This window comes from Pleurodeles waltl, chromosome 3_1, assembly GCF_031143425.1.
Source record: "Pleurodeles waltl isolate 20211129_DDA chromosome 3_1, aPleWal1.hap1.20221129, whole genome shotgun sequence".
In the NCBI taxonomy this organism is placed as follows: Eukaryota; Metazoa; Chordata; class Amphibia; order Caudata; family Salamandridae; genus Pleurodeles; species Pleurodeles waltl.
This window is the reverse complement of record NC_090440.1, coordinates 1,334,278,266-1,334,304,142: the sequence shown is the minus strand read 5'-3', so window position 1 is coordinate 1,334,304,142 and position 25,877 is coordinate 1,334,278,266. Positions and strand designations below refer to the sequence as shown.

Here is a 25,877-nt window from a genome sequence, read left to right as displayed (position 1 = left end):
AGACTTATTTAACTGAGAGAAACAGATGAGATCTGAGTGACCACGATTCCCCTGAGGTGTCATGTATGTGATGCGCCCGGTTGCCCCAAACATCCCTGCTCTTGGGTGGAGATAAGGCACTGCTAGTTAGCCGGAACAAACTTGGATTAGGCCGACAGATGTCACATGGTGCGAGATCAGACTCAGTCCCCCGCAGTACAGGCAATTCTGCCACCCGAATCCAGTAGTCTTATTAGGATAATGAGAACCTACGTGACACTGCGAATACGGGAAAGCAAGGGATTCACTGTGAAAATGAGCTAGGGTAAATTTGCTAGTTGGAGTGTTGCCTGCCTAGGGCATGAAGTGAGCTGCAATGGAACACCACCAAAGAAGGGCGCCATCAAAGGTACACTACATCCCACAAAGAAGGGCCTTGTAAGAGCTTTCTTGGGGATTGCCAGAACGTTATGGGAAATTTGTGGAAAACTTGGAAAAACCATAGCATTAGGCAAATGATAATACAACATTAGGGTGGCCAAAGGTAATCCAGAATGACTTGTGAACTGAAAATAGATATCTGCAATGCTACACCCTTTCAAGACTTTAATTAGTCATTGAGGAGTGCAATGACCACTGATGAAAGTGGTGAATGGTTAGGCACATTGATGGGCCAAATGGAGGAAAAAGACAATGAAGTGATGATACTCTTTACATCACATATTTTGCCCCCGGTGGTAGAATAATACTACCTCATGAAGAGGGAGACACTTGCATACGCATGTGGCTTGGAATACTTTCCGAGGCATACTCCATCTTCTAGAACTGCATCTTGAACTGCCTTAGGATCCAAGCATAACATACTTCAGAGAATGGATACTATTTCAGAGTGGACATTGAGGTTGTACTGACCTGTTTCACTTGCATTTCCAACGAGGATATAACCTTTGGGATGTTTCCCAGACATACTTGGCAATTTTCAATAGAGTGACTACCATGATGAAACAGCATACACAAGGCAGATGGTTCATTTTCTGATTTCCTTACGCCACATAAACGGCAACTCAAAAATAGGTAAAGCACGCTATGTGTTGTGGTCACAATGTAGCTGAAACAAAGTCTTCACATAAATGAGTGAAAACTCACATCAAAAATGTCAATTTATGTGGAGAAAAATCTAAACATCTGACTAAAAAGGAGCCAGATATAAAGAAAAAAAAGAGCAGAGCCCAGAATTCAGGAATAATCACTGCATAGACAGAAAATGATGTTCTGGGAAACTACCACAACAGTGACAGTAATAAAATGAAGTTCAAACTCCACAATTCACATTTCAGTACTGACAAAATACTCCCTTAATAAGCAATATTTAATACTCAATAAGCCAAAAATTAAAACATAAAAAAATATACAATAAGCCATGTTTGGAAAAAACAACCTTTCTTTCAAGATGTGGAATGCAAAAGGTGACTAAACTAAAAATAATGGATTCAGGGTGAATGACAAACCATTGGGAACAAGACACTGAGCATAACATCCAGTGAAAGTCATGGTCCTTGGGATCTACTGCAGTCACACAATGCTCTCAAGCAACACTATATACACACACACAAAGGACAACTACCTCAACAGCACACAACAGAAGCAGCATCTACTGGAGGAGCCAGTCAGCCGTAGGAGACAGCTTGGTCTATTGACTCAGCAAGCTACAAACTACACACTATATACAACTGAGAAGTCTTGCTATGAAGAAGTCCCTTTTTTGAACTAGCAAGGACTTACAGCACAGCAAACGGAGTGCAAGATTCCAGAGACAAATAGTGGGTCACTGGTGGCATTAGCTGTTAAAGTTTAATGAATAAGGATATACTTTCTTGGATAGTGTCATGAAAGGGGAATAGGGAATAACATCTTGCCACATACGATTCCGATAGCACATCTGCCACCCTATTTCTTCTACACTTTTGTAGAGAGATGGAAACCATGATGCGGGTTTCTGCTCTTCTGCTTAAAGATTCCCTTTAGAAGAGACTGAATAACCCCAGAGAAAGGAGAAGACAGATTACGATTTAGCAGGGACAGTGGATGCGACGTTACACTACACCAGACTCAAACATGCTATAAAAATATTGGCAGAGGCAGGTGAATTTACAAGGTAAATGACTATTTACAGAACCGGCATGGTGCTTAAGCAATGGGAGCTAGACCAGAACCATGGTGATGAGAAATATGCACATGTGGAATGAGAATGGTTTTAACATCAAGAACTGTCCCACCCCAGATTTGATGAGGGGTACGAGAGAGGAGCAGACAAAACTAACACTTCGCTGGCAATATCCCAATCAAATGGTGGCGCAGTGAGGTGGGTCAGAGACAGCCGCAGAATGCTGCAGCACTTCAGGGTTCAGTTTCTGATGGCAAAGAAAACAAAATTCAAAGTGAGTGGCAAAAAGGTTACGAGACAGAAGCCAATTAAAACTCCAAAACCAATTTACAGCACAAAGGCAGGCTAGCTAAACACCTGTACAATTGTACTGATAGCCTAAGAGTGGCGTACTGCCCTCATAACCAATATTTTAAAACCCTCACTATTGGGAAATGCTTAGGTTGGAAGCAGCTCATCTTTATGGCACCAACTAAGAAGATGTTCTCATTTAATTGATGCAATCTTTTTCTGTAAGGGAATCCGCAAATAATCCCTACTTAATCAATTTGAATGTTTCCATAAGGAAGGGCTGTGCCCCTGTATAGCATCTGACCACCACAGAACTAAATGCCTCCACAATGTAAACCACCAAAAGCAAACAGTGTTTCTCTGTGCCTTTTTTTCTAACCACTCTCTCATGTACTCTTAGCCCATTACTTGCCCTAACATGACAACTTAATCCATACAGCTGGCATAAATTAGGGAAAGAAACAGCACTTGGTAGGGTTTCTGGGAATGAAACTGTTATCAATAATTAAAGAGAACGATTCAATATGACCAAAACCCCAAGAGAAGCACGTCAAGCCAGAGTGGCTTGTTTTTCCTCTGGTGTTTCCTCCAGCAGCTGCATGATCAGTTCATGGAGAGGTTTACAGATTTTAGCGTAGCCTGCGGGCGTCAAGTGCAGGAAGTCGAACAAATCATGGCATGAGATAGTTCCATCTGAGTGCACAAAGCCCACATCCACATCCAATAGCTGCACGCTGGGGAGTTTAGGAAGAGCCACTCTGAGTAGCTGGTTCACCTTTGCATTCTTTTGCCGCAGTGGGTTGGGCTTCTCACCTCGTGGCATCAGACCCTGAAAAGGAAAAGAATGGCAATCATAACAAACTATCACCTTAGATTTTATGCGTTGTTCAGAAATCTCTTCTGGAGTACAATACAGTGTGCAAGAACCCTTTGGGCCTCAAGGTTACATGTGCAATCACACCAACTGATTTTTCTGAACACATCCTAATGAACTTTGAACTGCTATGGTCAAAATTTGGCACAACAATGTACACGTCTAACACCACCACCACCACCACCACCACAGTGAAGAGTGATTCCCCTGTGCAAAATGTGAGCACATCTAGTTATATGGTATGACAAGATACCTACCATAACAATGATCTTAGCTTGAGGCTGTAACCGGTTAATGAGCTTTACAATGGCTTCAATTCCCCCAACTACTTCCTCCGCTGTGTGCTCAATATTGTTAGTTCCGGCCCAGACAACAATAACCTGCGGAAGAAAATCAGGTGTGTTACGTTTGAGATTGACTCATGCCCTGATATTCTTGAGTGCATGATTAGTCAGATGACATCCATCGATGAACCCGTGGGGCAAAGTTTCAAACGTCTATGCTCACTGTTAGTAAATAGATGGACATGACTTCAAAAGAAGCAGACTACTGAGACACCCCTCTGCTAGGAACATTGACCTGAACAATCCCCCAAACCCAGGTATTTGTAACTCCTCACAACAAATATATTTAAAAAACATACTTCTGTATTTGACAGGTCAAAAAGCTATCTGTGCTTCCACAATGCTGACGATTCTCTGCCTTTCTAGTACTGCAGGACTCCAAAGACCACAGATTTGGACATGTTATATAGCGTCAGGACGGGAAGCAAAACAGATAAAACGTGTACACTAGGCACCAAATTATGAAAGGACCAGACAAGTCCCGAATGTGCCAGTTCACACCCTCACTCAACATGCTTGGCGCTGGTGAAATACAGCTGCATCATTCCAAATAAACACTTAATTAAAACCCCACATCTTCAGTGCATTGGCTCTTACTTGATGAGGAAGGCCTTGTGGTACTTACAGCGTACAGCATAGAAATATGGAGCATTGGTTTTCATGCTGCTCTGTTTGGGTGACCGCCTTGCCCTTTGAGGGCATTCATGAGAGTGGGTACAATCTACAACTGACCTTCAAAGTCTCTCCTTAAGGGCGGAGGTGAGGTGCCCCATCTACCTACAAAGACTTTGACAGTGCTGTTCCTGCTACACTGTAGGTGTCTTTCAAGGGGCACTATGCCCTGTGTCTATGACTGCACCCATTTGCTATCCCTAGATTCATTCCTTCTGGCCCTTTCACAATAGCTACCATCTATGCCCGCTGGCTACTTAATGCACATTTAACATGCTCCTCCAGACATCTTTGTCCTTGTGAGTGCAGCTACAATACGGTGCACAGGCATAATACAGTCCCTCATTTGTCTGGGCCATGTCCCCAGGCAAATGAGCAAACGTCAAACTGGTCGATGCTAATTTTGCATACTTGCACTACGTATTACTGATGGTACCATGAAAAACGGTTTCCAGGCCATTCTCTGATTCTCTGGCACAGGAGGGAAACTTGTGTCCCCTGGTAAGCCTATGGAGATTAGCCATTCCACCCCCAACGTGCAATGTCTTCCTGAACAGGACAAACTGCACGAGCTTCCTAGAAGAGGCATTCAGTTCATTAATGCCCATTTGCACTCTTTTCTGGACTTGCCCAGTACCTTCGGCTTGATGTTCTCAAGTTCCCCATTTTGAAGCCTCCAAAGCAAGTGCTCTGTTTTATCTCCGCCGATTCCAAAGCCAAGGGCATGAAGGGGCGAGAAGAGCTCCCTCCAGAGCTGTGAACATAAAAGAGAAACATCAATGAAGCTGTATTTCTGCAAATTCAAAAGGAGAAGAAAAAAACACTATGGATTACAGAATGAAATGTTTGTTCCAAGTGTTAAATCCGGCATCTATGATAATCTCAGCAGCTGGTGCCGAAAGCATGTTTAAACGGAGGAATAAGTGAACAATCACTATTTAGATTTTCTATAGCCCTCTATGCAGGGCACCATGAAAGATATAACATTACCTTAATGGTTTTCTGCCTGCAAAGATCTCTGATAAGATCCTGCCTTGACCTTATCAGGTCTATGTGAGGGAATGAGTAGGTTAGGCAACAAGCAATCATGTCTGAGTAGTATTGCCTGCTGACCTGCTACACTGCAAGTGGCCTGTTTCAAGTGCTACTTAATTTGTAACTACATAGATACAAAAGTGGGAACCCAAATAATCTCTTAGAAGACTGGGTTTGAATGTGTAACTATAAAAGGAAGATTCCTGAAGGAATAACTTTAGGAAACAGAATAGATTAATATAATGAATGGCCGGTGTCAAATGAATTCAACTTACATGACTCAAACATTGAAAAAAGGGAAACATCAATGAAAGCAATGTAAACTTATAAATGCATACTTTGTATAGGTCGATTGCACGTATGGAGAATTAAAATAGGCTTTATCAATACTACATTTGAAATGATGGTGATATGGTAATACATATGGTCAAACCAGAAGAATTTATTGACCTTAGCCACATAGTTATTACATGTAAAATTTCACTGGAGTGTAGGTGGTACGAATCAGTGAAGTATCCACTCAATCAATAAGTGTTCTTTTGAAGGAGGCACTATGTAGAGGTATTGTGGCAAATGTGGACTATTCGTCGATGTTTTTGTCTTGCGAGACAACCTACGAGATCGTCAAGATTAAGTGTCATGATATAAGGGGCAACACTTTAGATACTAATGTAGAAAGAAATATACAAAATCGATTTACGTACATGTATGAGACAACATAAAATACAGAAGTATGCAGAAACTCCCACAAAGCACATTGTGGACAAGTAACCAACAGTGATAACAGGTATGCTAATCACCAGCAACCCTGGAATAGATAGCTGAGAACCATTGGAAGCCAAAGTGAGTACAGACCATAAAGAAACCACAAATCACCACCATGGCAAAGAATGAGAATCCATCACAGAACGGAAAAGTAAGTCTTCAGGGAACATGTGAATTGAAAATGAATTGTTTGCTAGGCAACGTGACAAAGCTAAATAGGCGTCTTAAAATTCATTCTGTTGCAAAAAAGGTCAAGGAAATAAAGAATAGGGATAATGCTATTAGGGTACCGATTTCACCTACTACAAGGTTGAATAAATCAGCATGTCCTACGATGAATTTAAATAGCTCGGTGACATAGTTAAAGTGTGCAAATAAGCGTGTGTTCTGTTCACTGCACACTAGTCTTACTGCACCTCTATATGAATACTGCCCTGCTGGGCTTATGGCCTCTATTCTCTGCAGTCCCACTTTGCTAGGTCTAAAACCCATTATTTTATTTAATATTTTATTTTCAATAATTATACAGAGCAGACACAGTCTTTAGGAGCAAAATGTGACTTTATATTACACAACAGCATCAAGGTGAGCCATGGAAAGCAGTTGCACTAGGTTATATCCTTGTTTTGATTCCCAATCCAGCAGGGCATTCGAACTGCGAGCAAAAACCCAACTTCACTACACTATTTAAATACAGTAATGGCAACTGTGGTAACTGGGAGAGACCTTTAAGTAGTCCTTAGACAGGCATTTTACCAGTATCTCTATCTCAAGGACATCAATGGGCTTTTAGGTTTAATGGAGGCAAAACATCTGTCTCCAAACATCAAATCTTACCTCATACTGCTGAAGCACTTGCACCATGGAATCACCCACAAATAAAACCTCGGGCTCTTTGTCTTTACAATCCAGGACAAACCGCAGGTGCTGTAAAGTAACGCAAAAAGTTAACTAAATTCGCTGACACAAACTTGAATAACTGCCCGCTTGCCACCTGGGTGCCTTGCAAAACGAGAGTTATTTAAATGGTGGTTCCGAAAGCAGGTTACAACCATGAAAATAAATAATCAGTGTTTTCAATTCTTCTAGCAATTGCTTTCTGCCATTTATAATGAAAATCTATTGTTACAAAATTAAGGCAACTGTGACATAGTTAGGCCCAATATGTAGCCCTACACCCCCACTATGCCAGTAGGAAATTGGCTGCATGCCTTAGTAAGGGGATCACCTCCTCCCAAGTCATTAATGAAACTGTTTCCAGTACTGAAATTTCCATGATCACTAAATACATCCTTTGGGTTGAAACATTTCTTCCTCTTCCTTGAAGCATTTAGATAAACACTTTTGAAAAGAATGATTTTGAAGTGAAATGGTCAGGGCCAGTGTCAGTGTCCATAATGACCTGGAATTGTGTGGTAATCCTTTGCTGAGGGCACATAAAAAGGCCACCCCACCAGAAGGACTCAACTAGCCACCTTCTTCTTACACTACAGCACTCTCTTACCATGCAAGGCCAACCCCTCTTTCACCAACTGCTCTCCTTCCTCACTTCTTCCAATCCAAAGCACTCCCTCTTACTTTGTATCAACTTCTCTATTTTTGCGTTGTGTTTATTTGTATAGCACACAACTCACCCAGGAGAGCACCCTGATTCTGAAGAAGGAGCTGTATGAGCCAAGGTGAAGAGCCAGATCTTCAGTTTCCTGTGGAAATCAAGAACCTTGGAGGAGGCTCTGATGTGTAGGAGCAAATTGTTCCAGGCAACAAGAGTGAGGGAGAAGTCATGACCGCCGGATCTGGTTCTGCGTGTTTGGGGGCTGTGAATATGCATGAGCGGAGGAGTCTGGTTGGTTTGTGGAAGGTTATTCAGTTGTTGAGGTACGTGGGGGCCAATATTGAGCAAGGCTACGTATGTGAGGAGTTTGAAAAGTGCTCACTTGTGGGTTGGGATCACTGAGGTGTGGGGTGATGTGAGAGAAGGATGGGAAGTCAAGGGTGAGTTTAGCCTCTGAGTTATGTAATGTCAGGAGACTTCTGGTAAGTAGAAATTGTTGATTCCAGCACAGAGTGAATTGCCATTGTCCAGTTTGCTGGTGACGATGGCTTGGGTGACGCTGGATTCTTGTTATGCATTTCTCTACAAATAGGTAGATAATATGTACAACCTTATGAGATGTTAGTGTTCCATCTATGTCACAAAGGGTTTGTGAACAGTGTTCTGTGGGAAGTCAGTTACATGCTGGCTGGCCAGGGAAGCCCACTCTCAGGGAACCCTGCCACAATAAATGTATTGTTTACCCTACCGTGACTTTGTAGCCTTTCATTACAAAATGGTAACAAGTACCAGCAATAAGGATAACCCAGACTGGTGTGAGGAACTCAGGCACCCCAAGGTCAAAAATTCATCCACAATAGAAGCTCATGCTGTGAGCACATCTACTTCTTATAAAGTAGACAATGATTATCCTCCCACTAGAAGCATCATACATTAACTGAACTTTGATGGGATCCATTCACCTTAATGCAACCCTAGAACCAGAAGGCAGAGTGAGCTAACAGTTAACTATGGGTGGCAGTTAGCAAGAGCAGCAAGTGCACCTTGTCACAAACACACTGTTAAACAGGCAGAGCAAGCCTAGGAGGTGCTACCTAGACGCAACTCATCTCAAGTGCACACATGAAAAATGCAGCATGTTGAGTCAGCCTCATTGCCTCAGGCTGTGGACTACCCTCGAGATTTGTGGACCAAAGGGTGGCCTCTAGAGGACTCTCTCTCTGCATCAGCACAACAGTCAACAGCATCCTGTATCCTTTCCATCATGGCCACTTCTATAGAGTTCAACAGTGGTCAAACACAATGATTCAGAACTAGACTGGAGATTGCTGAGAATGACAGGTACGTGTTCCCGCACATCTGTGTGGGATTGTGACTGGCTCCCTGTCCCAGGCAGCCTGTGCAAGAGTGCCTAGATAGCAGTTTTCAACTCATTTATCATGGTCACTACGAGTTCCTCAGCTACATGATGGCTTGACTGAAACTAGGGATGTTTGGTATCAAACATCTCATATTAATAAACAGTCACTGATGCCAGTGATGGATTTATTAATACATACACCCAGAGGGCACCTTAGAGGTACCTCCTGAAAACCTACCAACTACCTGTGTGGGGACTGACTAGTTAAGCCAGCCTGCCACCTTTGCTTGGGAGGTCAACAACAAAGCCTGCTGTGAAAAAGGTGTTTACACACCCAACCTGTAGGAAAGTACTCTCTTTCTTGGCATGGTTACACCTATTTTCTGCCTGTTGTCAGTGCGTTGGACTGTGTTCACTGGGATATTGCTAACCAGGACCCCGGGGATTATGCTCTCTCCCTTCTAACTTGGAGACTTAGGGGGTCATTCTGACCCTGGCGGTCTTGGACCGCCAGGGTCACGAATGACGGAAGCACCGCCAACAGGCTGGCGGTGCTTCAAATGGCATTCTGACCGCGGCGGTAAAGCCGCGGTCGCCCTGCCGGGGCCGGCGGTATTCTGCCATTTTTGCCCTGGCTGGGGGAATCCGCCAGGGCAGCGCTGCAAGCAGTGCTGCCCTGGGGATTCTGACCACCGTACCGCCAGCCTGTTTCTGGCGGTTTTCATCGCCAGGAAGAGGCTGGCGGTAAGGGGTGTCCTGGGGCCCCTGGGGGCCCCTGCACTGCCCATGCCACTGGCATGGGCAGTGCAGGGCCCCCCTAACAGGGCCCCGGCCAGCTTTTCACTGTCTGCCTAGCAGACAGTGAAAAGCGTGACTGGTGCAACTACACCCGTCGCAACACCGCAGGCTCCATTCGGAGCCGGATCCTGTGTTGCGGCCTCATTCTCGCTGGGCCGGCGGGCGCTAACTTGGTTAGCGCCCGCCGGCCCAGCGGGAATGTTGGAATGGGGACCGCGGAAATTTGGCCGTATGGCGGCCAAATGGCGGTAGCCGCCCGCCAGAGTTGGAATCACCCCCTTAGTTACTTTCACCCCCAAATCTGGAATACTGGTGCCCCATGTAAGCCCCTAGTATGTGGTAACCAGGGCATTGGGGTGCCAGGAGATCTCCATGGGCTGCAATATGTATTATACCACCCATGAGGAGCCCATGCTAAGTTCTGCAGGCCTCCCATTGGAGCTTGCGTGAAAGGGTGCATGCGCCATGCCACTAAGTCACCCCTATAGCTGGCCCTCCTAGCCCAGGGGGCAGAGTGCAAGTACCTGTGTGATGGCACCCCTGCACTAGCAGAGTTGCCTCCACAAACTCCAGTTCCATTTTCATGGAGTTCGTGAGTGCAGGGACACCATTTTTGCGTATACTGGACATAGGTCACTACCTATGTCCAGCTACATAATGGTAACTCCGAACCTAGGCATGTTTGGTACCAAACATGTTGTAATCATACCCCAATACTGTTGCCAGTTTTGGAAGTATGATACCATACACACTGGGAGCTCCTTAGAGGACCCCCTTTCCCCCCCCCCCTTTGTTCCTACAAGCCTCCTGGGTTTTTCTGGCCAGCCCAATCTGCTGCCACCCCTAAGACAGGTTTCTGCCCTCCTGCTGCTTGAACAGCTCAAGCCCAGGAAGGCAGGACATAGGATTCCCTTAGGGAGAGGGGGGTAACACCCTCTCTTTTTAGAAATAGGTGTTACATGGCTTGGGAGGGGTAGCCTCACCAAGCCACTGGTCTACTTTGAAGGGCACATTTGGTGCCCTCCATGCATAAACCAGTCTACAGTGGTTCAGGGACCTCCAGTCCCTGCTCTGGCGCAAAACCGGACAATGGAAAGGGGAATGACCACTCCCCTGTCCATCACCACCCCAAGGGTGGTGCCCAGAACTCCTCCAGCGGGGTCCTGGTTCTGCCATCTTGAATCCAAGGTTGGCTGGGACTTCTGGTAGCATCTGAGTGACCAAGACAGGCAGGTGATGTCAGAGCCCCCTCCTGGTATGTGGTCACCTGGCTAGGTGGCCAATCCCCCTTTCAGGGCTTGTTGGGGTCTCTCCTAGGTGGGTCCTCAGATTCGGCTGGCAAGATTCCAGCAGGACTCCTCTGCAACCTCTACTTCGAATTCTAGGTACTGGTACCGCAAATGGACCCTCCAGGAACCAACAATGTACATCGACAACAAAGACTCTGTTTGCAACATTGTTTTCACGGCTCCTTCAAGCTTCTGCAACATTTCCCCGACTGTGCATCCTCTGAGGGCGGCAAGTCTTCAGTCTGCACAAGAAGGAAGAAGGAATCCCCCTTGGAGTGTAGGAGTCACCCCTTTGCATCTGCAGGCATCAACTGCAACGACGACTGGCTGCCTGGATAGCCTCTTAACCTGAGCTGCAAGGATCCTGCATTCGGAGTAATCCTTTTTGTCAGGTGACCTAATTTGGAGGAGGTAAGCCCTTACCTTCTCACACAGGACAGTAGCCTCCTGCACTGTCTTTTGCAGCTGCCAAGGCTTGCTTGCATCTCCAGGGGATCTTCAGGTTCTGGAAGCCCCAGACACATTTCCTGCGACCCACAGCCCTCTGTGTGCTTCTCCCGCAGCGTGGGACCCTTCGCCAGTAGTGCTGCGTGGGCTCCTCTGCGACTCCTGGTTCCTCACCCAGTGGGTTTCTTGTGGGGCTGCCTCTTCTTCTTTGGACCCTCTGCCTTGCTGAGGGTTGCCCTAGGACTTCCCCTGTGGGAAGAGTCCTCCTGGACCTCGCTGGTCCCCGGCAGCTCCACTTATGCTTCACCGCGACTTCTGCCTTTGCCAAGGCTTGTTGGTGGCTTTTCCTCGACACCGACTGACTGCAATCATCCATCTGGCGTGGGATTTCAACTGCATACCTCCAGGAAGTCTTCACCTGCTCCAAGGCTGCATTCTTGACCGTCTTCGTCCTACAGTCAACCAACTCCTGCAGCTGGGTGGGTAGTAGCTCCTAATCCTCATGGACTCTTCTGTGACTTCTAGACTTAGTCTCCTTCTTCCACAGGTCTTCCTCTTCAGGAAGACACCGCAGGTTTCTTGCAGTCTTGTCTGGGTGTTGCATTTTCTTCCTTTTGGTTGGTTTGGGGAAAATCTAGTATTTTACTCCTTTCTTCCTGGTCACTAGGGGAGCACTGTTGTACTTGCCTTTGCCTAGTACCCCCTGCTCTCCTACCATTTACCTAGGGTGGGGTCCTGTGTTCACATTCCATTTATTTCGTATATGGTTTGGACTCCCCCTAGGGTCACTATTGTCTATCTGCATTTGCACTGTTTTTTATCACTTTCTATGACTATTTGCTGATTACTAGTGTATATATCTAGTGTGTTACCTACCTCCTGCTGGGGGGTTGCCTCTCTAGTACATTTTGGTATTTTGTCCCTAAAATAAAGTACCTTTATTTTTGTAACATTCAGTGGTTTCTTTCATGTGTGTAGGTGCTGTGTGATTACAGCAGTATTGCATGAGCTTTGCATGTTTCCTAGATAAGGCTTGGCTGCTCATCCACAGCTCTCTAGAGAGCCTGGCTCCTAGACACCGCCTACACTACACTAATAGGAGATACCTGGACCTGGTATAAGGTGTAAGTACCTCAGGTACCAACCACGCACCAGGCCAGCTTCCTACACCACCCAACAGGATGATCTGCAAATCTGCATTCCAAGGCATGGAGCTTTAAAGAAGCCCACCACCCTTGGTATTCAAATCAAGCTTAACCCACAGGAGAGATGCAGACCCCCTTGCCCCAGGGCCCATCTGGCACTTGGACAGGCAGGAAATCTACTATTCAAGGAGGTGTGTCCACCCCTCAGGTCAGTCCCACCCCTAACTCGCACTGCCTGATGTGGAAACAACTTTCAGAAATCTGCCATCTTGGTGCTGGCAGTTTCAGGAACTCTAGGACATGGTTACGCCCACTTCCCACAGGAAGGGTCATATAGGGGGTATTGGCTACTACTCTACCCTCACAGATTCACCCCTAAATGCAGTATTTAGGGGAGCCCCTGGAACCAGGAAGTCAGATTCCAGCTGACCTATGGACACTCAAGAACCGCCTAAGCAAAGCCTGAGAAAGAAGCGCCTAACTTGGCCCCAGCCCTGCCAGCCTGTCTGCTGTTCCCGTCAATTTAGAAAATATAAAGTCAACTCGTCCTGAAAGCTGTGTGCCTCCAAAAGCCCGGGAGGGCTGCTTGCCTTCAACAAAGACCCAGGAACTCCTATGGATTAGCAGAGCTGCTTCCTTGAATCTGCAGGAACTCTAAGACAAACTGGAAGGTCTCCGGACCGCCAAAAACCAGACACCCGGAAGCACCACTGCACCCATGCTGCACAGCCAGAGTTGAAGGGGACCAATGGAGCCAGCGTGGTCCCCCCGCTCTCCAGAGACAAAGCCCACCTTGGACTTGCCCACTGTAGACCCTCAGATGTCACCTGCAGCCTCTGCATTCAGGCCCCTCAACCGCAAGTGCGCTGGTGGAGAACACCCAATGACTCAGGACACCTCGGTACCAGTCACCCCTGGCCCGTGGAGAAGAGGACTGAAGGTGTACCCATGTCCCCAGACGTATTCAGATTGAAACACTTGTTGGTTCCCCCACTGGATCCCCAGTACCCACCTGCAGCATCTTTTTGACCAGACCGATACCCCCCTTGAGCAACATTGGGCACCCAATGCCATACTATACCTCTGCTCCAGGCTGCCCCAGGGCCGCCTGGTGTTATCTGTTGGTGTGGTCCTGACCCTTGCCCTTACCTTAAGTCCAGGAGATTGGTTCCATCAGTAACACTAGTGTACCTGAATGTAGTACTTGTTTTTCTCTCCATAGGATAACATTGCAGCTTTTTTTAAACTGGACTGTCGACTATTCAAAACTGTAAAGATTTTTCTCGGAAAACAACCTGCCATTGCAGGCTGCGTGTCCTTGTACAAACCATGAGTGGAAATGCGACATGGTGTACTCACTGTGTGCCATGTCAAAAATCACAGACTATAATATGTGATATATGTAAGCCACCCCTACAGCAGGCCTTAGAGTTGTGAGGTAGGGTGCATTATATTTTATTTGATGACATTTCTCCATTAGCAGATATGCCCCTGTGATATCTAGTTCTATTGCCAGATATTATAAATGAACAGGGAAGCCGTTTTAATGTATGTACTGTCACTACGAGTTACCCAGCTACATAATGGTTTCACTGAAACCTATGGTGTTTGGCATCAAACACCTTGTCTTAATTCATACTGATGCCAGTATTGTATTTATTATGACATGCACCCAGAGGGCATCTACCTACTAGTCTCGTGTGCTTGCTGACTGGTATCGATCGCCCTGTTGGGAGCTCCAGGACTTGTCCCTAAGTCCCCCTCTGCAGACTCTTTCTAGGTGGCTTCCCTCTCTGCCAACAGTGCAATGCCCAAGGCTACTGACCCACCCAGCACCTCTGCACCCAGACACCCCAGGGCAGGTAAATCCGGACTGCTGGTAGTTCTCCTTAAGCCCTAAAGGGGACCCCTGAAATACCACTGCAAGTGCCTGTATGCAGTACGTTTATTTCCCCAAAGTAAACATTACAGGATAAAAGTGCATTTGTGGGGTATACTTACCTCACTGTGAAAGGTGATACCTTGGAAGGTTCTTACCCAATTTTGAAGATACTGGTGTGTAAAATAACAAAAGCTGTTCTTATTTTTCTACATGGTCTTGAGTAACTTGAGTGTGTGTCGTATTTACGGTGTTCAACTAATGGATCAAACCTATGTCAGTTAGGCCACAGGACACTTATATTTACTGATGAGAGGCAGAGACATTCATGGTTGATCCCATTCTGGATGAGGGAATTAGATGGGAAGAGAGGAATCAATGGCAAAAAAACTAAACAGATTCTCAAGACAAATGGTTAGAGAAAGGCGATTAAATCAAGGTGAAATCTGGATGGCTGGGCGTAGCAATTTCGAAACTCAGGGGCTGTATTAAAAGGGTGCTGTGAGCTGTAACTAGGACTATGACAGAATGGAGACGTGCCAGAGGTGGAACAGCAGGAGAGTGGTAGTATGTCAGATATGATAAAGGGACGAGGACGTGTCATAATTTGTACCGCCCTGTAGACTGAACTTTACAAGTGTTCCATCCTGTGTCATGGCGCACTCAAAGGCATTGTTCTATGCGAGTTAGTTACCTGTAGACCGGCCCGAGTAGCACCACAGGACAGAACTATCCTTTTATATGTGGAGACTCCGCATTCGTAAAGATACTACTAGTAAAATACATATGTGAATAGCAAAGAATCAAACTTACACAACAGTGTACATTTCCCTGTGTGAGTCAGGCCTCTAGTATTTTGCTTTGCCAACTGGAACATTGTTTAAATTTTGTATTTTGTAACTGCATGCCTGATGGTTGCCTTGTTGGAACGCTCACCCTCAATGCTATATGCCTGGGTTAGTTATGACTAGCCAATGATAAAAGCAATAGGTTCTACTGGTTCACTAGCAAACCTTATGTCCGGAGCCATAAGCCTCATCTTTTATTATAAAAGGGTATGCCAAAGGTAGTAGTCTTGGCTTATTTGTGGTGAAAAACATTGCTTAAAACCAATATGCCTTCAACAGGGGTTTGTCATCTTGCTGTGATACTGGCTGTAGACCAGTATTTTGAAATTGTTCAGATTGCCATAGCAGGCATAGGTTTAGGAGTTCGTCGTCGTCCCCTGTGACAAACTCTGGTGGTGGAAGATTTAATATCTATAATCTTGGTTTTGCTCTTTTGAGATGGCATGTATGTTGTTTCGTCAACTGTAATTTTGTACATATTTGTCATTTTGTAACAGTAGGCTTCTAGCTTTTGCACACTTCAGTATGCCCGTGTCGCACAGTGTCAAGCCAGTGTTAAAGGCTATAGGCCTTATTGGCTCAGTGGGAAAATGTACATCACATTTCATAGGTTGGATCAGTGCGTTATGAAAATGCATGAGAAAACCAGTAGGCCTGACTTGCTTATTGTGGAAATATTGTGTTAAAAAGCAAAAGGCTTTCAATGGTGGATTGTTAATAAACCATGGTCACAGCCTTAAGTAAGGCTTTTAGTAAATGGAATTCCACTGATTACTATAGTTAGCAAGGGTTCTGGTGTGGGGAGACGCACCAGACAAACCATGGAAATTTAAGATTACAATATGATAATCCTTTTTGGGCACCCTTAGGAGCGATTTTATGTTTTTTGACAAATATAATTTAGTTTACATGTGTAATTTTAATAGTGTATACCAGATCGTTTTGTGTAGGAAACTATGATCAATACAGTAGGTCCAAGTTGGTTAAGAGGACAAACCAATAATAACGGCTAAAGACCTGACTGGGTCACTGGGAAAAGTTATGCCAGATGCCATAGTTCTTATCTGTTTTTATAAAAGCTACAACAAATATAAATGGCCTTATTTATTTATCTGGGGAATAAAAAAAAAAAAAAAAGAGTAGGAAAAAAATCAGATCCAAAAAATGTTGTCACTGATGGCTCAGAGTCAATGCATTAGACAGTGGCTGAAACACTCTGGTATCCATGATAAACATCAGCATGTGGCGGTAGACTAACCACTTCAGATATTGGCTCAATGAGTGACTGCGTATTTCTGATCACATGCACATCTACCTGAGAATGAGTGCATGCAGTACCAGGACTGGCAGGGCAGCCTTTCGGTTCTCTATTTTTTTCTAACCATTTCTTTCCTTCTCATCTTGTTATTGTCATTCCTATGAGAGAATACTACAGCTCTTCAGACAGTGTTAACAGACTACTTCCTTGCCTTTTATTCTATCTGCAGTGAGCGCATCCCACGAAGCCACAGCCTTTGGAGCAGGTGTCCGTCTTGGCATCGTAATGTCCATAGTATCATTATTTTACCATTCCAAAACAGCCAACACCTTGGTTCTAAACATGATGGCTATACTGGAACTTGAAAACAATATGTACAATACTACTGCAAGATGGCCACCTGATGTAATGCTCAATTTTGTTACTGCAAGAGTATGCCTACGATGTTTAGGAGGCACCATGTTTTCTTTTTCAACTTCTATTATTTTAATTTATCATGTATAGCTTGTTGAGATTGTGTGTGAGTTCACTGCATATGTGCAAGTTAATGAATGCAAGAATGAATCAGTGGGCGGATAAATGGATGCATAAGTGCTAAGATGAGTAACAGTGCAAGTATGATAAATTATTAAATGCTTGCCCATCATGGGCTTTCATTTAAAAGTCAAACCTATTGCTATTGCCATTGCATGTTCCTCTTTTGTCCTGCACACTTACACTTGAATAAAACACTCTTTGCCCATGATAGGGCTCGTGAAACCCTATGAGCCAGAGAATTTACCAGTCAACTGGAAATGGAAAAGCAATCTGAGGAAGCATTTACTTAATGGGGTGGTGGTAATACTTATTTGAGTGTTGCAGTGGGGGGTACCTCAAGAACATAAGATTACTCAGATCTTAAGTAATTGCAATGTGCAAGAGGAAAAGTTCTTTGTGTTTGAGTGGAGGAGACCAGTGGTGGAGGAGTAATCTATGCAATATAATGAGATTACACCGTGGGCCTATTTGGACACTAGAAAAGACCTTCGAATAGAAAACTGGAGTGCTCTGTAAGTCATCCCCACTATCTTAAATGAAGATGGATATGGGAGAACTGAACATGAGCAGAAAAAATGACAGCAGTTCTTATGGGTTCAAAAGAGAGGTTTAGTCCAATTGGTCAGAGTGGCGAATAAGGTGCAAGTGGATTTTTTAGATACTGAGTAAAATGGAGATCACATTCGAACTGAGAACCTTACTCTGAAACATACCACAAGGTCTGAGAAGACTGATCAACGAGGTAAGAGGGCAGGAAAGGATAGCTTCAACTAGAACAGCAGTTGTCTAATTTTGTGAGAGGTGAAATGAAGATTCTAGATATGACAGTTTGTTCTTACCTGAGACATCCATCTGTCATCCCCAAATATGTCAGCACCAGGCTGTGGAACTGCTGCGGAGTTTGTGTCCCCCTGGCTCATTTTATCCTCGCTGAAAGGCAGAACAGAGGGTTGTAAAAATATACCCACACTTTGAATGTTTGTGAAAAAGGTAGAGTTTACCTTTCTCAACCCAAATCTCGCCAGAGTAAAAAAGACTAAAGACCTCATTACGAGTTTTGCAGACCATGGACCACCATGGTAGCAGTCCGACTGCTGCAACTTTGGCAGTTGGACCGCCAGATTAGAAGTTTGGCTATCGGGCCTCCAGCGGACCACCAGCACAGTGGTCCTAATTGCGCTGGCATTGTTCAAAACCCCAGCATTAGCACCACCATGGCCATTACTACCTGCAGGACCGCCAAGCTTTCAATGGCGAACCCACCGACAAGGGAAGCTTGGCGTTCAGGCAGGTAGGGGGCCCACAATGATGGGCCAGAGAGGGTATGACCCCATGGAGGGTGAGGTGGGGCCAATGTGGGTCCTCCCACCCCCCCCGTCCAAAAAAAAAAAAACAGGGTTCGGGGGCGTCCTGTGTCCCATGCACGACGTGGTGCATGGGCACAGTCTGCCCGTCGTGCCAACAGGTAGGGATGCATGGCCGCAATAGCTCCATTATACTGCCTCATCTCAGCAGTCACACCAGCCCCTTGGGCAATTCATAATCCGGCAGTCTTGGGACCGTTGGCCTGGTGCCATTCGAAAGACCGCCCCCATGGTGGTCCAGCAGTCTGACCACCAATCTCGTAATGAGGCCCTAAATATAATAAGTCTGTTGACCCTTTTTTTCCTGGCGTTTACACCAGTGTTTATTTTATTTGTTTCTACAGAAAGTACCACCTTGCACATATTTCAGTTTCAATAAGCTGCTGTATGAAATTAAACACCTTCCTCTGAAAGAATAAATATTAATTAATACAGCACTCAAATCAAATTCTCCCTAACTGCTGAAGTCATCACCTAACACTAGCCATTTTATAAACTTCAGAGTCGAAAGGCTGACATTCCAAAGTGTGAACCCGGTTACACATCTCTGCAGTACAGCATGCAAATGTAACCTGGTCTGGTGGTTCCCGAATATAAGTCTTGTTAAAATTTCAATGAAGAACTCTTCTTTGTGATAGAAAATGATGCTTTATTGAGGAGCATATGATTGCAGTTGGTGTTCCCTCTCCAGTCGACATACAACTGATTAGAGAACTCCCTTCGGTCACAATACATTAGAACATTGGAACTTTAATCTCATAACATTTTAAACCAGTGGTTTCCAATCTGTGGTCCGGGACCCCTGGGGGTCCGCGAAGCCTCCTCAGGGGGTCAGCGACTGCTTAGAAAATTAAATAATCTTAACAGATTAGGGCCCCAGCTTTAAGTAATGACCCAGGGTTTGGGGAGGGGTTGGGTCCCCAGATTCCAATAATGATTCAATGGGGGTCCCTGGGTTCCAGTAATGAAAAGTGGGGGTCCACTGAAGTCAAAAGGTTGGGAAACACCGTTCTAAGCCTTAAAGATACATATCTATCTATAGCTCAAAAGGTAATATACAAATACAACATACCTCCTTCCCTTTAACAGAATAATTTGGATTTGCTTGGAACGATTATATGCTGTATTCATGATCTACAAATATAATCACTTAAGTACTTAGGTGGTATTCTATTCCTTGTCAATTTGTCCTCTACCACTCCGTTAACTAGTTGCGTCTTCTACACCATCTCACGCTCTTTCTCCTGCAATATAGGTTGATCTTCCCAGAACATCACCGTCCTCATGAAACCACTACAACCTTCCTCATCGTTCACTTTACCACCCTTCCTTTACCCGTATATGGCCACTCTCCTCAGATTCCATAGCTCTCCATTTTCCAAAACCACAAACCCTACATGTACTACTTTTACTATGTATGGACCTCAAAATCTGGTCAAGCCACCCTCAACACGTTCGGGTTTCACTTTCGCTTAATCTCCCACTTCAATCTTCACACCACTTTCCCTTCCAGACTTATTCTCATCATCCTCTCTTTGATTTTTGTTTAATAACATTCTCTTTGCGTCCCTTCATCACATTAAATAGGATTTAATTTAACACCATTCCCCATGGTATGATACGCACAAACAAGATCACACACCATTTCTTTTTTTCAATCACTTCTTTTATCTACTGCCATTTGTATCACTACTTTCACCATACTGTTTGCCCTCTCTACCATTCCATTGCCCTGGGGATTAAAGAGTGCTGTTCTAGGATGTGTGATTCCACAAAACCTCAAAGTACTTTGTCATCTCTTCTGTCATCAGTTGAATCCCATTATCCGTGATTAGTTTCACCGGGTAACCTTCCGCCCAAAATATTTCTTCTAACAATTTAACGGTATTCCTCGTTGTGATGTCTTGTATTCATTTTCCAACTAGCTATTTAGAAAACACATCTACCATGACCAAAGCAAATCTTGATTCTACTCCTACTCCACGCAAAGGTCCAATAAAATCCAAACATACGGTATGCCATGGTAATCCTGGATCTTTTATTTGACATAAAACATACTTTGAGCCTATTTTCAACTTTTTCTCTCCATCTTTACAATGTACACATTGTTCTACCAACTCCGTTACATTTTGTTCCATGCCCGACCACCAAAAGTTGTCTTGTAATCTCTTCTTTGTTAAAGTCTGCACCAAGTGGCCCTCATGCGGAAAAGATCAAATCTTAGACCCTCTGGGGGTACAAATCCGTCACACCTAGAAATAAGTTTGCCATCACATACTGAAAGTTCATCTATTACTTTAATGTGTGGCCTTACAGCTGTAGACACTGCACTTTCACTCTTACTGCCCTTCACAATCAACTCTATTCAAAGGTGTGGAATTCCTATACCAAGACTCCCAGGACATATTGTTTGGTGTCAAGGACAACAAGTTTCCAGATTTTTTTTTTCTTTGGGACAAGTAGGCCCAAACCCCTGCAGCACAAACCCTTTGTCTGCCAAATTACAGAACTACATTATGGAACAGGGAAAGGAATTGCCTGCAGTTGAGGTATTTGTGTCCATGCTAATGGTATACGAACCTGTATTTATGGTTCATTAATGCAAAGCCTTTATTAGGGTGAACATTCTAAAAACATCTTCAAAGCTCGGACTGCACTACTAACTGGTTCCAGTAAAAAAAATTAAAAATATGCGTACACCATTTGCAAAGTTTACCAATATGGCGCTATATAAACCATTCCCAGAATGCTCGCTGATTCATGCAAATATTTGCAGAAGCTTGACAGCAAGATTGTTGATGCTTTCAAAAATAAAATGTGCACAAAAAAATGCAACACTGAAAAAAAGTTTTACTTAACTTTGAAATGTTTTGGACCATTTCTTTGAAGCATCATTTAGTAAATTATATCGATGTATGGTAGCATTTAAAAAAAATATTCAGCATTATGAGAAGCGTGAAAATAAACAAGCACTGGCAAAGCCAATAGGGCTGGCATTGGTGCTCAGTCCTTTGATTTTGTCAATGTGTGACTTGTTTTGACATGATTTTCACAAAGCTTTATTGTTGTGTAAGCTGCTGGGCCCTCACTATTGAAACTAACATTGGCAAAAAGCAAAACTATGTTTTGGTCTCAAAAAGCCCACATTGCCTTAGTAGTTCATAGTACGGAACAAAACTACTCAATTCTTAAAGAAAGTCACAAAAGTGTACCCATGGTATATCTTTCCATTAGTGCAGAATTAGACCAGGAAATTGTACTCCTAGAAAATATTTGTAAACCATATTTTAGCACAAGCAAATATGCATGTGTAGATTTGCTCATGCAAAAATCTGTTGAGTGTTCACTTTCCCTCAAACCACTTTTATCCCCCAACCCTGCAAAAAGTTTTACTTCTGAACTTTGTTAGGAGTAAATTTCCAACCTATCTCGGAACAAAATGAGAGAAGAGCTGGTGAAAACCTTTATAACACACAAGTTAGTTGATTTGCACAGACTCAAAAGGGCTTTCCAACCCTGGAACTATTGTTTATTGCTACCTTCAGCCCCTGTATGTAGATAGGTGGCAAAATAAGAAAATTGCTAGTATTCAAACCCCATTATAGTGTTAGCCCTGACATAATCAGAGGCTGTTATCAGAGCTCCTATATAGAGATTGCTGCCATAACTTGTCGCCACACTACATGGCACCAAAGGGACAAGAAGATTTTTTTTTTTTTTTTTTTTTTTTTTTTTTTTAACAGGACAAGTAGATTTATGAAACAACCTATCCCATCAACAAGAAGATATTTTATTAAATTCCCCACCCCTATTACCTGACATAACACTTCATCTTTAGCCATACTTTCAAACCATCTTTCTTTACTTATGGCCCTTTGGCTTCCTTCCACTGCATCATAAGCACTGGCTACCGTTGAGCTTTATTAAGGAGCAGATGACTGCAGTTGGTGTTCCTGCTCCAGTTGACATATGACTGAAGGGAATTCTCTTCAGTCAGTTGCAATACATTAGAACACTGGAACTATAACCTTTAAAGATACATACCTATCTATAGCTCAAAAGATAATATACAAATACAACACATCTAATTCATTGCTCGAAACAAAATCCAATAGTTAAAAAGCCAACTCCTGTCTAGCCCACTCAGTTACTGAGGCAAACAGTACACGCAATCGGCACAAAATATTGTTTCACTATAAAATCACGTTGTAAAACCATATGGTGAAACTAGCATCTTTGCTAAGCAAGCTGGCTACTTTACTGCGGAGTGGGGGTAATGGTGTTACCACGAGGCAATACAGAAAGCAGTATTTAGAGGTCTTCTGGAAAGATGAGATTTAATGGCAGAAAAAAAAAAAAAAAAAAAGTCTTTACAATTGTGTTTTTCTTAAATCAACAGCCCAAAAACAAAGCCTGTAATACTACATGACAGATCAATAGCCACACAATTTGCAATGCATCAGCATAGTAAAAAAAAAAAAATAAAAAAAAAAAAAAATACAAAACACAAAACACGCCAGTACAATTACAGGACATTTTTGCGCCTCCACTACCACCTAGCCCATTCCAAAGGTGTTAGTCTTTGGATTAACAATGGGACCCGACAAGTGCAAATGAGTTGGTGCCTGTTATTTGGCTTTTAAAACGACATTTTATCTTGCTGTAAAATGAACAGCAAAAACTGAGTAAGTGCCATTTGCGGTCAACTGGTACCACTGGATCTAAAGTACAACAAAATATGGATGCCAAAACGGCGTGCCAGTCTTTCCGGCGACTGCTTAATGAGGCTGCAAGAATTAACACAACTTTAGTACATTTCTGGAAACAGTAAACACATTGGCTGTTAGTTTGTCCCAGTCAAACGCTGTACAACACGAGCACATCTTAATACGCTTTAGGTAGTTTGTCGTCAAGGTATTTGAGATGCCTAAAGAATATCATAAAGATGTAGTACACATTATAGGTCTTTCGTAATGGATAGATTTTCGAAACTTAAAACCTTAAAGCCTAAACATTTTCTAAATTAAATGAAATTAAAAGCTACCGTCATTCCATAAAATGGATGAAAAACACTGTCACAAGCAAAGACTTCTCCAAAGCTCCCCCAATCACTCCAAATCACTGATCTCAGATTCAGGGAAACTCTTTATGCCATCAGTCCTACGCCGTCTCTTCATTACTTGCAACCCAAAAGAAGTGCAAACTCATTTCTGACTATGTGATCAGACTAGAACTCATGTAAGAACTCGAATCCTGCCCTTACAAGGAGACCTTTCGCCTTCTGTAACACTTGAGACCCCTATAGACAGCTGCACCCGGGTTAGAGAGATGTCTGGACAGCCTCCTTCTGAAGAACACTATGCAGACTCCCTCTATCCTAAAGCATATTAAGTAAGGCCCACTTCTAAAAGGTTCCCAACATTCCCTCTTAAGAGTACCTGCAGAACTTGCACCTCGAAATAACTCCCTACAAAACTACTTTCTAGCAATAAATCCCACATTCTAACGTGCTCCCCGTAAAGCTGCTTCTAAACAGCTGCAAGCAGAAGTCACTTAACTGTTGAAGAACCTCATTTGAAAGATTCCCGATGATCCCTATCCTAATGAGTTCTTCCAAAGACCTTGTGAAGTCTTTTCTCTTGGTACCAGGACAAAGGTTGCAGGGCTTTAAACAGAACAATTAATGTGGTTTCCATTTGTGTTCTGGGGCCACACTACTGTTGCACACCAGCTGAGGAGGACGAACAGTCAAGGATTTAGTCATGAGCGGTTAGACTCAGAAAAGCATACACAAGAAATAAGCAGTAATAATTGCAATATCCACACAATTTCTATGGCTCGATATTCAAGGACTTTATTTACAAATAATTCAAATATTAAACACTTAAAATCTAATCATCAGCAACCAGAATCACACAACACCTATTCGGACATGTTTGGGAACTTAAACATGTTCATGGTCCCTAACCATTAGGTGCTGGTTCATTTTAACAATAAACCTTATGCCACTTAAAATACTGTAGGGAAACTGTTGACAGTTAACCGAGGACTACGCACTATTTTCTAGGCCAAAACTAAAGTCTATAAATTAAAGCCTTTACTAGCGGAACGGTTATTGTGGTTTTGGCATACACCTGTTTAGTTTTGGAGATACGTATGAAGGCAGGCGGAGGAGCACCCTATGCACCTCCTACGAATCTCCCCAAAAAATGACAGCCGGGACCACCACACAAAGAACTGATGAGCATTTCCTTGCTGGTGGCCAGGTGACAGCAGGTACAGTCACCCAAGTCCAAGAGCCTCCAAAACATCATTGCATATTTTCCTTCTAAAGAGCTCAATCTGGAGCTCTTCCAGAGTTCCCTGTAGAGTTATCACTTTAAATGCTGTTTACAGAACACTATTCTGAACAGCAGGCTGAAGAGATGCTTGAAAACCATTTTCCTTCAGAGTCCCCCTCCTTAAGGTTTCGCTGCAGATCGTCCTCAACTGCACTTCAGGCAGAGCTCCCCTTTTAAAGCGCTGCTGTAGGATTACCTTCTAAATATCAGCATGCACCTCGTCCCTTTTAACCTCCTCCATACAGAACCCCCATTTCTAGGAGATTCATGCAGAGGCACATTCTGAAGAGCTTCCCCTAGACTCTCCTTTTGTAAAGAGCTTAACAGAGCTCCCATTCTGAAGATGTAGAAACGCTCAATGGAAAGCTCCAGTCTAAAGAGATCCTAAGATGTCCTCACCCCACTTCCTTCCCCGAAGTAAGGTAAGCACCTTTTCACTACTTACACAAACGCTCCGTAAATTTCAGCCTAACGTCCGTTGTCGATCTTTTATTTAATATATGACATTTGTCCCTAACGTCAGTACTTCCGGGTCGCATGACAGCCTATTCCGTGGCTGAACGTATTCGGCATGCGTGTGGGAGCTGGTGGGGGGTGACTTTTAACATGTAAGGCGACCTAGGATTGGAGCATTGTTGGTACCTCATCCAATCCTAGGCGCGTTACACACTTCTGCAATGCTCATTGGTTGTGTAGTTCACACGCACCGCTGATTTGCCTGAAAAGTGTTTTGATAGATCATCTGCCGTTCGGGTTAGACTAGGGTGGGTGACCTGTGGCAAGACAGTCATGAAAACAAACTAACCGAACCATGTGGTAAGAGCTGATCTGGTTGTGCGGAACCTGCTGGAACTTGCTCCCCGCCATTCTACGGGGACTAAGACTGAGGAAAAGGCGCGATACCGTGGCACGGCTTGGTGTAGGGTTGCCTT

General features: G+C 43.9%; 1 protein-coding gene across 2 annotated transcripts; it reads right to left on the bottom strand.

The window, feature by feature from the left end:
* Positions 1-1,330: 1,330 nt before the first annotated feature.
* PAFAH1B2 (platelet activating factor acetylhydrolase 1b catalytic subunit 2) lies at positions 1,331-25,507 on the bottom strand. 2 transcript variants are annotated; one of them, XM_069224699.1, is made up of 6 exons: positions 25,391-25,507; positions 18,080-18,170; positions 6,962-7,051; positions 4,962-5,078; positions 3,566-3,688; positions 1,331-3,263 (listed from the first exon to the last, which is right to left on the bottom strand). In XM_069224699.1, the coding sequence occupies exons 2-6, from the start codon at positions 18,158-18,160 to the stop codon at positions 2,985-2,987; spliced, it is 690 nt and encodes a 229-aa protein (XP_069080800.1). In that variant the 5' UTR covers positions 18,161-18,170; positions 25,391-25,507; the 3' UTR covers positions 1,331-2,984. The 2 variants fall into 2 exon arrangements, with proteins under 2 accessions (XP_069080800.1, XP_069080799.1); XM_069224698.1 differs by lacking the exon at positions 25,391-25,507 and adding an exon at positions 25,142-25,364.
* Positions 25,508-25,877: the final 370 nt, after the last annotated feature.

What these genes read in the sequence shown, in the direction of transcription:
- PAFAH1B2 (XM_069224698.1), bottom strand. Translation starts at nt 25,281, where the DNA reads ATGGGAGCTCTGTTAAGCTCTTTACAAAAGGAGAGTCTAGGGGAAGCT. An exon ending in TTGAGAACATCAAGCCGAAG is followed by an intron (nt 3,689 to 4,961) that starts GTACTGGGCAAG and finishes TTTCTTCCGCAG; the next exon opens with GTTATTGTTGTCTGGGCCGG. An exon ending in AAGCTAAGATCATTGTTATG is followed by an intron (nt 3,264 to 3,565) that starts GTAGGTATCTTG and finishes TTTCCTTTTCAG; the next exon opens with GGTCTGATGCCACGAGGTGA.